General features: G+C 43.7%; 1 protein-coding gene across 4 annotated transcripts in view; it reads left to right on the top strand.

Moving 5' to 3' along the window:
* The window catches only part of CARMIL3 (capping protein regulator and myosin 1 linker 3), a 73050-nt gene extending 62816 nt beyond the window's left edge, over positions 1-10234 (top strand). The window contains exons 36-40 of one of the 4 annotated variants that reach the window (XM_066603974.1): positions 182-264; positions 1130-1190; positions 1641-1730; positions 2318-2467; positions 10037-10234. In XM_066603974.1, coding sequence (XP_066460071.1) covers positions 182-264; positions 1130-1190; positions 1641-1730; positions 2318-2454 — 371 coding nt within the window. In that variant the 3' untranslated portion in view covers positions 2455-2467; positions 10037-10234. Of the gene's footprint in view, positions 1-181; positions 265-1129; positions 1317-1640; positions 1731-2317; positions 2468-10036 lie in introns of all 4 variants that reach the window. The other 3 variants (XM_066603973.1, XM_066603972.1, XM_066603975.1) reach the window with 3 other exon arrangements.
* The last annotated feature ends 2362 nt before the right edge of the window (positions 10235-12596 follow it).

Below are 12596 nucleotides of genomic sequence, written 5' to 3'. Positions count from 1 at the left end.
CCTTTCTCTCAATCTCATAAGCAGTTCAATCCATGCTGGCTCTTTGTCTTTTTTCTGGTACTCCTCCCAATTTTTTCCCCACTCTGTGTGCTTTCTATGTGTATCGGCTTTGTCCCTCCTTTTCCCTACACCTTCCTGTCCCTTCTCTCTCTGTCTCTCGCTCTCTCTCTCTGTCTCTCAGAGGAGGGTGCTACGTTTGAGGACAGACAGCCTTGTTTCTCCAACGGAGACAGAAACAATCAGAAGAATTTATCAAGAGAAGAGGTAATAACACTATTCATAGCTTGTAAGAACCAGACTCACCAGGGGCTGCCTTAGTAAGAATGTATATAGATACAGAAAGAAATAAGCAAGTTAAACATATTGCATTCTAGAGGAATAACCGTAGCTGTAAGATGCTTCCTTCAAAGTCAATTCAGTATCCATTGACTATTCGGTGGGGGGAAAAAAATCTGAACCACATAACACGACACCTAGTCTCCTCAGACAAGTCTACAAACTTGCAAACCATGAGTTGTTGAAAAGCATATGAAACAATACAGAGAAGTCAATCAGTTCTACGGCATTGTGTTACACCACAGTCTCAACTATGTTGCAGTAACTTGGCAAATTCCGATTGTTTGTTGGTAATGGAGATGTGGCAAGTTGGGCGGTCTACTGTGTATTCTAGAATGGGTTATGGTGACACTGGTTACGGTGAAGGAGTTACATATGTAGGACGATAACTGAACGCTTGGTTCCTTTAAAATAATGTATTATTTGACCAGTTTAATGTTGGTTGGTGAAAGGTGAAGAATGCTGTTTTCTCTATATTGCCCTACAAATAAAATGGTCCAAACCAGATTTTAAAAAAAAGTTTTTTTCGTAAATTTAGTGGGAAAAATGAGCTGAAAGGTTGGGATAGTTGTAAAACTGAGCTGTAGATGTTGTCTTCTAGCAATATTTCTGTACCTCCCCACTGTTGGTAAGCTAAACCATCTTCCAACAGAATGACCTACTGATAGAAAGGATCTACAGGATATGATATTTGAACCACCTTGTAGCAGAAATCAATTTGTCCTGATTTAACAGGGTGACATGGACTGTTTACATCCAATTCACTGCACCTTCCCCTCCCTTGTTTTTCCAGGGGGGTCTTACTGATTCCTGCCCCCCATCTGCAGAACTGCGGCCAGTTGCTGCCCCGCGAGGTAGGAAAGTGTCTTGTGGGGGGGGGCACGGCGAGACCGAATGTTCAGAAGAGACGAGGAAGGATATCCCAGTGCCCAAACCTCGAATCAGAGAACCTGGGAAAGAGGCGGCCCCCCCAGTGGGAGGTGGGAACTGCCCAGTACTCACTGCAAACACTGCACACCATACACTGCACCCTATCACTCACCACATAGACCCACGAGTCTATATTTTTCTAGCTGCATCTGTTTTCGCTTTTTCACATTTCAGTTTATAACTGCACGCTTTGTTCTATCTGACGTTCCTGATGTTTATTTCTCCATTCTGCATGTGTTTTTAATCCTAATGTTCTCAAACCATTTATTCAGTTTACTGTTTGCGGTCAGTATTCATTCCTCAGGTCCTTCTTGCCCCCTTCTCGCTATTCTCCTTGACTAAATAACTTAATATCCCTGTTACTTTGTCACCAGATGGTGCACCCCCAGTCCGGCGGCCTCCTCTAAAGCCACAACGCTCTCGAAGGATGCAGTCATGTGACTCGGCCGAAACCACAAACTCTAGTGAGAACTATTTTAATGTAAAACATTATATTGAAGAAGTCCAGTGTTTGCCCGTAGAAACTATAGATCTGAAATCAACACTTTTTAGTTAGTATTATGTGTACTGAGAGAGTTCCCACTTTGGCCAAATGCATACGGCCGGGTCGGATTCCGCATGCGGAATCCCGCAGCGGAATCCGACTCTGGGCTGCCCGTTGACCCCCCACGTACCTCTCCGGATTTTTCCTCTCTGTGCTGTGGACGTGCCGGAGCAGTGCAGAGAATGCCGCGCCGGGAATTACGCGGATGAGCGCCGATTTCAAAATTGACATTTCAGAATCGCGGCAGGTCGGACGGCTTCCATTAACTGCAATGGAAGCTGTCCGTCCGCACGAACATAGAGCATGCTGCGATTCTTCCTCCGCAAGCGGAAATTGCAAGTGTTTCCACTCACTTGCGTGAAAGAATAATTTTCCATTGCATGCTATGGACGGTCATTGCTGCAAAATCTGTGGCCAGACGCCCGCCGTGGATTCCGCAGCAGAAATCCGCTCGTGTGCATTGTGCCAAAGAGCAGTCTAGTCATTACTTCTTGTTTTGTACTCTAGTGGCTGGCACCAATTTGACACTTCATACAAATGAACAAAAAATGCCTCAGACAGGTGATGCCTTGCACCGTGGAATGCGCCACGCGGCTGGTGAGTTGGTAGAACACAGTGGACCGAAGAAACAGCATCCTTGTTAGCTACACAACAAGTGTACGTTATGTATTATATCCATGGTATTTAATTGTAATGTTTGTGAGAAAGGAAAATGTCGTTCCTATAAGTGTCATTATAATAATAATCTTTATTTGTGTAGCGCCATCTGATTCCGCAGCCCTTGTATAATAGTCTATTGCTCTCTTAATTATTCATAATGGAGTTACGCAGGTCAGCAAACTGATTCTAAAATAGTGAGATATTAATCAAAACGTATTTAACCCCTTAGTGACCAAGCCTGTTTGCGCCTTAATGACCAGGCCAAATTTTGCAAATCTGACATGTGTCACTTTAACATGGAAAAACACCAGAAAGGTTTTGCATATCCAAGCGATTCTGACATTGTTTTTTCGCCACATGTTGTGCTTCATTTAGGCGGAAAAAATAGACCGATAGAAATTGTGTTTATTTATTAAAAGCGCCAAAATTGGGAAAATTTTGAAAAAATCGTCATTTTTTCACATTTCCAACTGCAATATCTTAAATATGTGCAAACATAATATAGAAATTTTTGCTAAGATTTATATTTCCACCCGTTTACTTTATTTTGGGCGCACATTGGAAAAACTTTCGTTTTTTTTTAACTATTTAGGAGACGCACAAATTTAACATTACTTTTTAGCATTTTGAGGAACACTTTGTTTTCCTATACCAAGCCGAGATTGGAAAGGCTCATGAGTGTCAGAATAATAGATACCCCCCCAAATGACCTCATTTTAAAAACTACACCCCTTAATGTATTCACTGAGGGGTGTCATGAGTATTTTGACCCCACAGTTTTTTTTCAGGAATTAATTCAATTTAGAGGAGAAAAAGTAAAATTTCATATTTTTGCAAATCTGTCATTTTAAAGACATATTTTTTTCCTATAGTTTACATGAAAATCAGGATTTACACCCCAAAATGGATACCCCTATTTCTCCCGTGTTCAGAAATATACCCATTGTGGCCCTATTGTTATATCTGAGTCCACAACGGGGCCCAAAATGAAAGGAGTAGTCAGTGTCTTTCAAAACAGAAATTTTGCTTGAAGTCCTTTTAGGCCCCATAGCACACATGTAGAGTTCTTGAGCGCCCAAAACCATAGAAAACCCCCACAAATGACCCCATTTTGAAAACTAGACCCCTTAAGGAATTTATCTAGGGGTGTACTGCATATTTTGACCCCACAGTTTTTGAATGAATTCAAACCAAGCAAAAGGAAAAAATTGTGATTTTCGTTTTTTCGGCAATTCTGTCATTTTAAAAACAGCTTTTTTTGTACAGCACACATATGAAGGAAGACTTGCACCCAAAAATGGATACCCCTGTTTGTCCCGTGTTCAGAGACATACCCATTGTGGCCCTAATCTTATGTCTGGATACACAACGGAGCCCAAAATGAAAGGAGCGACCGGTGGCTTTCGGAACACAAATTTTGCTTGAAGTCCTTTTAGGCCCCATTGCCCACTTGTAGAGTTCTTGAGCGCCCAAAACCATAGAGAACCCCCACAAATGACCCCATTTTGAAAACTAGACTCCTTAACGAATTTATCTAGGGGTGTACTGCGCATTTTGACCCCACAGTTTTTGAATAAATTCAAGCAAAGCAAAAGGAAAAAATTTGGATTTTTGTTTTTTTGGCAATTCTGTCATTTTAAAAACAGCTTTTTTTGTACAGCACACATATGAAGGAAGACTTACACCCCAAAATGGATACCCCTGTTTGTGCTGTTTTCAGAAATATACCCATTGTGGCCCTAATCTTATGTCCGCATGCACAACGGGGCCCAAAATAAAAGGAGTAATCGGTGGCTTTCAGAACATAGATTTTGCTTGAAGTCCTTTTAGGCCCCATTGCCCACTTGTAGAGTTCTTGAGCGCCCAAAACCATATAGAACCCCCACAAATGACCCCATTTTGAAAACTAGACCCCTTAACAAATTTATCTAGGGATGTACTGCATATTTTGACCCCACAGTTTTTGAATAAATTTAAGCAAAGCAAAAGGAAAAAAATAGGATTTTCATTTTTTGGGCTATTGTGTCAATTTAAAAACAGTTTTTTTTGTACAGCACACATATAAATGAAGGCTTTCACCCCAAAATGGATACCCCTGTTTGTCCCGTGTTCAGTAACATACCCATTGTGGCCCTAATAGACTTACAGGACCCATGGCTAGGCCTACAATGAAAGGAATACCCGTTGGATTTCAGGGTACCACTGAATAAATTTCAGGCCCCATTGCCCACTTATAGAGCCATTGAGCGGCCAAAACTATAAAGAACCCCCTCAAATGACCCAATTTTGAAAACTAGACCCCTTAACGAATTCATCTAGGGGTGTACTGCGTATTTTGACCCCACAGTATTTGAATGAATCTAAGCAAAGCAGAAGGAAAAAGTTACGATTTTCAATTTTTTTGGCAATTTTTTCAATTTAAAAACAGTTTTTTTGTACAGTGCACATAGGAATGAAGACGTTCACCCCAAAATGGATACCCCCGTTTGTCCCGTGTTCAGAAACATACCCATTGTGGCCCTAATCTACTTACAGGACGCATGGCAAGGCCTATAAAGGACGGAACACCTGTTGGATTTCAGGGCACAACTGAATAAATTCCAGGCCCCATTGCTTATTTGTACAGAATAAAGATTGACTCCCTAAAAATTCCCCCCCTCCCCCTCCGCGCCCTTTTTGGCGTTCGCAAATCTTAGATAAAAGTAAAAATGTGAACTGTGTAGTATTTCCGAAGACAGGGGTAATTACGGAGGCTGGTTGGAATGGGCCCATGGGGCAATAAAACCGGGTATCCCCCCCCCCCTCCTCTCATGCTTTTTGGGGGTATTTCATGACCTCAGTGGCGGGTATGGGGTGTAAAAAGTGGCGTTCCGTGAGTTTCCGTAAGCTTGATGAGGTGCGGCGGTCTCACACAGAAGGCGCTGAACAAGGTGCTCCTGGAACTGCAGGAAAGCGAGCGTTCCCGGGGCTTCTTGTAAAATACGTATCACAGGTAGCGGTCTGAATAACGCCGGGCTCACGCGGGTGCAGGCGGAATCCGCTTGCGGAGGCCCACAGCGGATCCCATCTGTGAGCCCGGCTGTGACCCTGCGTACGGCTGCGTAATGTACTGCGCATAACTGCGTACTCACACAGGCGGTCATGCACAGTACACCTTTGTTTGTATTTCCCGCACCATCGCTTAGCGATGACGCGGGTACCCGCAGCCCGTACACAATGTAGTTGCGTATGGACTGCGGGTATATCCGCGACCATGGAGCACAATGGGCTCTATGTTGCCGATATCCGCAGTAAAATAGAACCTGCTGTGTTCTCTTTTCTGCGAGTGGATTACGCAATTCTGACCCACTAATGTGAGCGGAATTGTGTAATCCAATGCAATTGATCTGCGTATTACCACGGATCAGACGCATGCGGAATCCGTCATTCCTATCCAGTCATGTGAGACCGGCCTAAGGTAGATCGCTACCTTTTTATCACGTGACCGGGGACCGCTCAACGAGGCCACCCGTCACTGCTCCAGGCTCTCTGTGACCGTTGGTCGCTGGGAGCAAGGAGATTTTAAGTTTCCTGGGCTCCCTGACTCCTGCGCATGTGTCCGGCTTTTTGCCGGCAATCGCATGTGCAGAATCCTGGAAGGTCCACGGAGGAAGATCGCGTCGGGATTCAAATACGCAGGCCTCCGGTAAAAAGATTCATCTCCTCTCACCGATCGCATCAGTGAGGGGAGATGAAACTTCAAATTTTTTTTTTTTACTTTTACGTGATCGCCATTATTGGATAATGGCGAACACGTGACCAGGAACCGCTCACCGCGGACCCCCATTAAATCTCCTTGCTCTTGGCTACGTTTTGTAGCCAGGAGCAGGGAGAATTTAAATTATCCTGGCAATCCACAGCTTTTGCGCATGCGCCCGCCATTTTGGCGACGGGCGCGTGTGCAGAAGCTGTGGTAAGGTCCGCGGATAAATCTGGGGGCCTTAGGTACGTACTTTCATCCTCCCTCACGGATATGATCCATGAGGGGAGATGAAACGTACGCTTTTTAAACTTTTAAAAACTTTTTTTTACTTTTTTTTTTTAAACTTTTTTACACTTTTTTCTCACTTTACATGATCACTGTCATCCATTGGATGACAGTGATCATGTCCCCGGTATAATCTCTCTGCTCCTAGCTACACATGGCAGCCAGAAGCAGAGGGATTTTAAATTTCCCGGGGCTCGAGCCCGTCTGTTCACGCGCCCGATGTCAATCATCGGGCGCGCATGCGCAGACGGGGATTCGGGTCCCGGGACATCGGGACACCGCTGAGGACTGGGGGTGAGTATTTTCACCTCCCCTCATGGATCCGATCCATGAGGGGAGGTGAAACTGACTTTTTTAAAACTTTTTTTTAACTTTTTCGCGATCGCCGCTAACCATTGGATAACGGCGATCGCGGTACCGGGGACCGCTCACCGCAGTCCCCGCTGACATCTCCTGCCTCCCGGCTACCTACAGGAGCCGGGAGCCAGGAGATTTTAAATCTCCCGCGCCGCCGGGCCTTCTGCGCATGCGGCTGACGTAATGCCGCCTGGCGCGCATGCGCAGAAGACCGGCTTCGGGCCCCGGAGCGGCAGGAGAGCGGGGAGCAGCGTGCCAGACCTCGGTGAGTAATTTCAGCTGCTCCGATGGATCCGATCCATCAGAGCAGCTGAATCTTTAACTTTAATGTACTTTTATTTACTTTTTTTGCGATCGGCGCTATCCATTGCATAGCGCCGATCGCAATGCCGGGGGGGGGCTCCGAACAGCCCGGGATGACAGCTCCATGCTGTCAGCAACCTGCGGACACCGACAGCATGGAGCTGTCACGTCCACAGCCCGAGGGGCACTATTCTCTGCAGGAAGCATGTTTTTACGTCCTCAGAGAATAGAGCCCACTTCGGGAGGACGTAAAAACACTATGGGCTGGTCGTTAAGGGGTTAAGAAAGCTGTGTAATTAGTCATTTTTAAAAAGATTCAGCCTTATTTACAAAAGTCTGCATGACCCCTTTAGATCCCCTGCACACGGCCTGGTCAGATTCCGCATGCGGGATCCCGCAGCTCAATCCGACCCTGTGCCGGGCGGGTGACTCCAGCGTAACTGTCTGCCATCTTCATATCTGTGCTGCTGGCGCAAATGCACAGTAAAGATTTTACTGGGCCGTCGCTAGGCGATGACGCGGGCTGGTAGCTTCCATTGACTTCAATAGAAGCCGTCCGCACAGAAGCTGCACAGAATCGCAATCTATTTCCGCTCATGTAGAGAAAAACGCGTTTTGTCATAGCATGCTATGGGCAGCATTTGCTGCGGAATCCGGGGGCAGATGCTCGCTCTGGATTCTGCAATGCAAATCCGTCCGTGTGCAGACGGACCTTACATGGCAAACCATCAGAAAATTAACAGCTGTAAGGCTATTGCCATCTCAGCCAATCATGAGTGAGATGAGAATACCCATCTGTATGCTGCCGCCACCAGTGGCCAGAATTCAGGAGACAACCAATCTGGCAGTCCTATACTGTTTTCATGAAAAGCCAATGGGAATTATGGAAACAGTGTGGTATGGTGAGCTACGCTATTTATGTAACTCGGGAGCTAGGGTCAATTGACAGGGCAGTATTTTGGGGCGGTGTGCTGTAATAGGTTATTCACATGCAGAGTATTACACATGAGACATGAACCATCACACGCAGAGAGCTGGAAATTGCCCAGTACAAGCACTCTGGGGCTCCCATTGATATGAATGGAGTGACAGCATGCCTGTCCTCCACTCGATTAGTGTGGAGACTTTCAGGATCTCCATTCTCTGGATTGGTTGTAGTCCCAGGAGTTCGACCCCCACGAATCATAAAGTTATCCCTATCCTTTATATCTTGGAACAACCCCTTTAATGTCAATGGATAGAACGAGATCTGTGATACTTTGTTTACCATCAGCATTGACCATTTTGAAGGAATTGGCTCTACCAATATATTATGGTTCCCAAATATTTAATATTAAAGTGCTGCTTTTGTGTCTGTTAAAACAGTAAAAAATATGTGCTGAAATTTGCCACATGACAACATTTTGATTAAAATTGTGGAATTTGAAGTCTAAAATTTGACATCAAAGTGCCAATCACAGCAAATAAGGACTGACACTGAGAAATAGACCATTTGGAATCCCCAAATCTACAAAATAGTGAAACAAATTAGAAAAAAATATTGAGTGGCATTTATTAACAGATGTGCACACCAGTTTTCTGGCATAAAAAGTTCACTGCCCTCACCTGTAATGCACAATGTGTATGGGCAAATTGTGATTCCTACCACTGGTGGTAAAGTGCACGTCTGAGCACACCTCCTGAATATGTTATGTGCACAGCAGTAGAAAATACTGAAGAGGTGAGCCATTCAGTCTTCTAAACATCAAGAGAACTACCTCTTCCCTCATAGGCATAATCAACCTAAATTTGACAAGATGATTTTGGTGAAAAAGCAGTTTTGTGCTCCACCTGCCATGTCAGAGGATCGGGACCAGGGTGACATCACTGTGTCAGCTCCGACTCACATGATCCTCACGCTAATGCCTGCCCATTGTTGTTTTTATGCTGGACTCTGAGGAGGACAATTCTGGTGTGTGCATAGGTTGGTTGGGAGGAGTGTATCACAGCCAACCAATCAGTGTTAGTGTACCTTTATTCTGGCTCCTCCTGATATAGGGTGCCACTTATACTCTCAGTCTGATGGTGTATCTGGTCCAGTCAAAGGATCATAGTCCAGTCCAGTGTTTAGGTTCAGATAAGTCTGTTTGGTCATATATATATATATATATATATATATATATATATATATATATATATATATATATATATGAAATTTCATCTGAAGTGTTGTTACATCCTATTCTCTGTATAATTATGGATCTTACACTTGTATAACATCTAACAGTTGCCAAATTCCCTGTTGCCATCTAGAGATAGTCAGGGTTGCCCCAGTTTCCTAATGTGGGGGTCGCCCTCATCAGGGCAAGCACTCCGCTTAAGGTAGGATTTCCTCGTATCAGTAGGTTAGGGTCAGTTCTCCTGTTCCCCACTTTTTAGTTTCCTTCTATACGATTTTGTGTTATCCGCGTTTGTAATTTGTGTGTAAATCTGTCCTTTACAGACACAAAATTATGCGGGGCCCAGACATAACACCACCATACTACAGATCATGCCAATAAAATGTGGCCTCACCTTCCTCTTATTTCTAAATGTTTCCTCCCTGAATGACATTTCGCTCTTCTGCAGCTTACATATAGAAGTGCAATAGGATTCCATAAAAATCTGCCACTCAAAAATATCATTGCTAACAGCTAGCAATTAGTTTTGGATCCTGACCAGCCTCACGAATAGTATTTGCCCAGAATGTCATCTTCTCTTTGGGTCTTCGGGCCTCTGAATGAAGTAATTCTGATTTAAGTAATGCTACCTATCTGTGTTATTACTGCTTGTCCTCCTGATCTTTCTGAGCATAACTGAGCTTTCCTTTTCTCATGTCTGTTTCCCACGTCTCCTAATAGAAGCCAAAGAGAGTGATGCTAAGAGTCTGCCATCGTCTGCTTGACTCTCAATCATCTGGAAAACTTGAAATGTGATTTGCTGGAAATCTGCCTGTGAATACACCATATACAGTGTGCTCAACCGAAGAATTGGTTGCACTGAGAGGCCTATAACAAATGAGTGTGCATTTTCAGCACCTAATAAAATGGTAAACCTTGGAGCCTGTTTCCTTTATTCATGTTCATGTTTTATATATGTAGACAATTCCAGATTCCAAGGATATTCCTTTTTAATCGCAGATGAACAACACATGACAAATTACACCGTGTCATTATTTATTTACCAAAAGCTAGACTAAAATGCAGAAGCAGTGTGTGAAAAACTAAGTACCCCAACAATATCTTTTTATGTATGTCTTTAAGGCTGGGTTCCCACGGGGCGGAGATCTCCCGACTTGGCCGCACCGAAAAGCCGCAAGATTTCTGCGGGAGAGCCGCAGCTTCAAAACCCGCAACATTTCTCCACGGATTTTGGAGCAGTTTGGCTGCCAGCATTCTGTTGCGGTTTGCTCTCCCCATAAAGAGGAGTGAGGCCGCAACAGAAAAAAAAAAAGAATTGACTTGCTGCGGCTGTCAATTCCACGCCGCATCACCAGTTCTGTATGGCTTTGCCGTGACGGATTGTCTGCCCTGTGTGGATGAGATTTTTGCAAAATCTCTAGAGGAGTTTTGGCCCACTCTTCTTTACAATGTTGTTTCAGTTCATTGAGGTTCGAACCCTTGTTTTTTTGCAAGATGATTTGCAGTTTTCACTGGTACAGCTTTTTGATGCTTTTTAGTCAACTTTTTCTTGGAGACAGGGTAACCAAAAATAACACAATTCTGGCATTACAGGGTTTTTTTCAGATAGCGTTCACTGTGCAGGATTAATAATGTGATATTCTAATAAATTGGAGTCTTACGGACGCAGCGATACCAATTTTTAATTTTTTTTTTATTTTTTGATGTGGTTTCTGGGAAAAGATTTTTGATCGCATATACAGAATACTATCGTATTAAATTATTCGGACAGGCATCCTATTAGGACATGCCTATGGCATGTCTTAATAGGAAATCATTCATGGTAGCTCTGGGGGCCTTCTGAAGGTCTCTGGCTGCCATGACACTCAGACAGCACCTCACACTCTCATTGGATGCCTCAATTATCTTCTCTGGGCATAAAAGAAATTTTGGATGCCACCGCAAATGAACGCTATATTGCCTTATGGTAACTACAAGACAATGGCTCTGATGATTTTCCAAATAACTCATGTTTTCCACCATACATAATACTTTGGAGCAATCTAAAATTGTACCCATGTGTGCTTAAAATGCTCCAACGGCTGATATTTATCATTGTGAAAATTCAAGATGTATTACATGTGTGTCGAAAAGACACGTCTGACTTATTAATTGAAGAGCTGATTTTCAAACTGACGTATAAATGCCAATTTTCACAAGATAGGATTTTCTGTGGTGTGACTTTGGACACTTTCGAAGAAAATGTGATATTTGCAGTGAATGTTTTTTTGGCTATACGTTGTTGCTAATGATACAGTAGGCATCATGAGGAATTCATTACCCCTCTTGCCCCAGTTTTTTTGGAAAATGTCTATAAGTCACTTTGGAAATCACCTCTTCAATTTCTCTCAGCGCTATCATAGGCTGCAGTAGCAGGTCTATGGGACGTCACAGGCAAACTGCCGCCTCTGAAAAATATGCCAGCAGGAAGGCCAAAAGCCAAAGGTGGGGGACGAGCAGGGAGAGATATCAGTCGCTTTGTTATTTTACACTGTGGGGGATCCATTACGATGCCCTACACATAACTGCAACAACCCCTTTAATAGCAGTGATGACTAGCTGAGAATATAAGCAAATAATTTATGTGCAGGCAATGACTACTAACAAGAATTAGGCTGCTTTCAGGCCTGCGTTAGGGTCAGTTCGGGGTTTCTGTCTCTGCTTCCTTTTTTGGAGGAGTGAAAGTGAAATAAAATGGAAAAAAAAACGGATCCTTTTTTTCCCCATTGATTTCAATCGGGTTTAAAAAAATGGAAAGCAAATGGAAAGTCTTCAGTTTGCTTTCATCCCGTTGGGTTTCCAGCTTTTTGGACGGAAAAATAACGCTGCAGACTGAGCTATTTTTCCATCGGAACCCGAAGAAGTGGAAGCAGACGGAAGCCTTTCCATTTTTTGAAACCTCCCTGAAATTAATGGGAAAAAAATGAATCATTTCTTTTTATTTCAGTTTCTCTCCTCCAAAAAAGGAGCAGAGAGACGGAACTCCTGAACTGACCCTAACGCCGGTGTGAACCCAGCCTAACATACACTGGATTCAGGAAACATACCTTTAAATTATAGTACAGCGGAGTTTCTTTTTAGGATGGGCAAGACAGAGATTTTGGTTGATAAAGAAAGACAAACATTTCTTGTTGATGTGGGAAATATTTAATGTGTCCCAGTCCGGCTGGTTTCACACGGCCGAGAATCTCTCGTGAGTTGTGAGATGCACAAAACGTGCAAATATGAACTCCATTATTTT

Source organism: Eleutherodactylus coqui, chromosome 5 (assembly GCF_035609145.1).
Source record: "Eleutherodactylus coqui strain aEleCoq1 chromosome 5, aEleCoq1.hap1, whole genome shotgun sequence".
Lineage (NCBI taxonomy): Eukaryota > Metazoa > Chordata > Amphibia > Anura > Eleutherodactylidae > Eleutherodactylus > Eleutherodactylus coqui.
This window is presented reverse-complemented; position numbering and strand designations above follow the sequence as displayed.